General features: G+C 43.5%; 1 protein-coding gene across 1 annotated transcript; it reads right to left on the bottom strand.

Annotated features, from left to right (window-relative positions):
* Positions 1-2,488: 2,488 nt before the first annotated feature.
* On the bottom strand, positions 2,489-3,463 carry OXGR1 (oxoglutarate receptor 1). Its single transcript, XM_074860979.1, has one exon. The coding sequence runs from the start codon at positions 3,461-3,463 to the stop codon at positions 2,489-2,491; it is 975 nt and encodes a 324-aa protein (XP_074717080.1).
* Positions 3,464-3,747: the final 284 nt, after the last annotated feature.

The raw sequence follows: 3,747 nt of genomic DNA, 5'->3' as shown, positions 1-3,747 counted from the left end.
TTGCCTCATGCAACATCTCTCCTACTTTGTATTAGCTGAGCTTCCCTCTTCACCTAAAGGGCTTATCCACATTTTTGAGGATGGATAGTTACCTTGATAAATACCTAGAGGCATATTAAAATCAAATGGGCTATTTCTGCAGGAAAAATGGCTTCCTCCTCTGCTTTCTGCCAGAACTTTTCCTTCACAGCCAAACTTCTACCCTATCCCGGACAAATGCTGTTCTTCATTTCCCCGTCTTGCTTCCTTCCTGTGTCAGGGATGGTTTCTTATCTCCTCTTGTTCCCTCAACATGCCTGTTACTTTCTGTTACCTGTTGTTCTCCCCAAGTTGACCCTAAGAGAGGCAGTGAATGGGCTCCCCATGCCACAGAGGAGTCACAGGCTATCTGCCAGTCACTCAGGCATGCGCTTAATGGGAATGGTGGTCTGGTGGTCTTGGTCTGGTGGTCACATGAAGACCAGGCCATGCAGAGAGGGATTGGATAAGGAGAAGGGTCACATGAGAGCCTTGTGGCAACATGCGTTGCTGTTGATTAATGGACATTTCAGAGTGGAGAGCAAAAAAAAATGAAACAAGAAATAAGGCTGTTATAAAAATGTATGGGAGAGTTCACTCTGTGGCCATACTTCTGGGCTCTGAATATTATGTTGCTAATTAGTTTTGTACTGGTGCTGTCTGGGGTACCTCAGATGGTCCTGGGACCTCTCTAGATGGTATCTGCAAGTATTGGACTCACATTTTCCTGCAAGTCTATTTTTTTTTCCTATGAGACAGCCCTTATTACCCATCAGATATGTTATTACCCAAAGCTGTTCCTCACCTGGTATGACCAAGCAGAGCTTCACTGAGTAAAGAAATGGGCAATAATGAGTTTTTATTGCCTATGGATTGCAGAGAAGGACTTGGTATTGGTGGATGAAAAGCTGGGGATGAGCCAGCAATGTGTGCTCGCAGCCCAGAAAGCCAGCTGTATCCTGGGCTGCATCAAAAGAAGTGTGGCCAGCAGGTTGAGGGAGGCATTTCTGCCTCTCTACTCCGCTCTCATGAGACCCCACCTGGAGTACTGTGTTCATCTCTGGGGTCCTCAGACAAGACAGACATGGACCTGTTGGAGCGGGTCCAGAGGAGGCCACAAAAATGATCAGAGGGATGGAACACCTTCTCTATGAGGAAAGGCTGAGAGAGTTGGGGTGGTTTAGCCTGGAGGAGAGGAGTCTCTGAGGAGACCTGATTGTGGTCATTCAATACTTAAAGGGGGCTTATAAGAAAGACATTTTTTAATAGGGCCTGTAGCCTGTGGGACAAGGGGTAATGGTTTTAAACTGAAAGAGGGTAGATTCAGACTAGAGATAAGGAAGAAATTTTTAAAGATGAGGGTGGTGAAACTCTGGAACAGGTTGCCCAAAAAGGTTGTAGATGCCCTATCCCTGGAAACATTCAAGGTCAGGTTGGATGGGGCTCTGAGCAATCTGGTCTAGTTGAAGATGTGCCTGCTCATTGCAGGAGGGTTGGACTAGATGACCCTTAAAGGCCCGTTTCCAAACCATTCTGTGATTCTATGATTCTATGGATCTGGCACATTTATGTAACCACTCACTTCTCACCTCTGGACTAAAATTAATCCAGAAATCACGGTAGTATGGAAAACCCTTACAGGAGTGGTCTTGTAGTGCACCATTAATTTTCAGATGATCGCTGAAGGCACTGAACATGGTCTGAAGAGTGATCCATCCCACTCTGTGCTAAAGCTGGGCCTCAGCTGTGTAAAGGCTGGCATGAACATTTGGCTCTGTGTCTGATCTACTTACTTTTTATGGTCAATGGAGAGAAACAGGCACTTCTAGGTCATGATTCATCTTGTCCAAATATAGGCATCAAGAATAACTAGGTGAATCACGCTTTAAAACTGCTTATTTCTCTCCATTATAATGGGAGGACAAAGTGATTAGCTTATATGCATACACTTACCCTATCAATGTCTCCAGGGAGATGAGATGAACCTCCTACAGGTCTAAGACAGGTGTGATGAATTGCCCTCTGGAGGGTTTTACCCCTCTCCATTGTTTAGCAGACAAGTCAAAGGCAGGCACCTAGCTTAGATTAGACACTTAACTTCTAAGTTACTAAAATTAAATTAAATTACTCCCACATTGAATCTGTATATGCCACTAATAAGCAACTATTTTTTACTGGGAGCTGTTGGCCATTCTCCAAAAGAGGTATCAAGAATTCAGGAAGCAAAGGCAGAGAAATTTCTGAGAAGTTTCACATTAAATTTTTTAGTATTTTATTTAAAGCTTTTTAATTTAAATTATGTTTTCTCTTTTGATGATCAATTTGTAACTTCAAAGCACAGAACAGATTAACTCTCCTTTGGCATTGGCAGGGTTAACATGAGTACTCTGATAGCAGGGATGTTGTTCCTGACTGGTTGAGGGCAGGTTTGGACCCTTCCTCTATAACTCTTTGATGTCATCAATCTCTTCTACTTCAAGTTCTTGTTTGTCCGAAACTTGAGGAGCGAGAAGATCGCCTGCTGGAAGTTGTCTCCTGTCACTCCATAGAGCAGTAAGTTTCCAAAAGTATTTAACGCTGCTAAAGGTTTAGCTATAATAAGCATAAAAAGGATTGTGTTCTTCAAGTGGCAGCTAACCGGTCGTACTCGGAACTCCAGCCGAATCCCTCGAAAGATGTGGAAGGGGAGGAAGCACACGTAGAAGACCACTAAGAGGATGACAGCGAGTCTGCGAGCCTTTTGTTTGTAGCAAGCCTGTGTGTGGGGCCCAGTAGCCAAGGTGTAAATAATGAGCATGTAGCACAGAGTGACTGTCAACAAGGGCAAGAAGAAGGCAAACATTGTCAGCAGCCAGTTATACCACCGACTAGTGTCAAGGTCCTCAGCAGCAGCCAGGTCCAGGCAGATCGTCCTGTTCTGCGTATGCCTTGTGGCAATCAAGATGCCCAAGGGGCTGATGGCCACCAGGGAAATCATCCAAACTACTATGCAAGTCACCACTGCCCATCTTCGGTTTTGAACAAAAAAGCATTTAATTGGGTGGACAACTACAAAAAAGCGAAAGATGCTGAAGCAGCTAAGGAAGATAATACCGCTGTACATGTTGAAGTAGAAACAAAAGTGAATAAACTTGCACATGAAGTCCCCAAAAATCCAGTTATTTCCGTTAGCAGAGTAGTGTATAAAGAAAGGAAGTGTGGCTACATATAATAGGTCAGTGATAGCCAGGTTTAACATAATGATGGTGCTGCTTTTCCAGGGCCTCATTTTGACAAAGTATACAAAAATTGTCACGATGTTCCCTGGGAAGCACACCAGGAAGATTAGGCTGTAAAGGACAGAGAGATAGGATTTCACCTGTAAGAAGTCTTCATCCTTGCAGATTGTCAATGGGTCTGTGTGGCCTGGCAGAGCAGTAAAATTTCCAGTGTGTTCAGATGCCATGTTTGCAGAAATCTGCTTAAAGCTTTACAAAAATCAGAGGTTAATTTTAATTGATTTGTTGGTGCAAATGCCTTCAGTTAAATCTTTTGTTGCTGGAGCAAATGTCATATGTTTGACAAGGCATAGTAGAGGGAGGGAATGAGGATTTGCTAACGTACCCAGCTCTGACCTAGATAACCCCACTCAAATGTTTAATCTCAGCCTTTCCTCTCCTTTATGTTCAATTTTGATAATGATTACTTTTATTCTTGCTTTATTTAACCTCCTACGTCGAAGAAGACTGC

The sequence above is a fragment of the Strix uralensis genome, chromosome 2 (genome assembly GCF_047716275.1).
Source record: "Strix uralensis isolate ZFMK-TIS-50842 chromosome 2, bStrUra1, whole genome shotgun sequence".
Taxonomy (NCBI): domain Eukaryota; kingdom Metazoa; phylum Chordata; class Aves; order Strigiformes; family Strigidae; genus Strix; species Strix uralensis.
This window is presented reverse-complemented; position numbering and strand designations above follow the sequence as displayed.

Excerpts from the sequence above, each read along its gene's own strand:
- OXGR1 (XM_074860979.1), bottom strand. The coding sequence starts at position 3,463 with ATGGCATCTGAACACACTGGAAATTTTACTGCTCTGCCAGGCCACACA.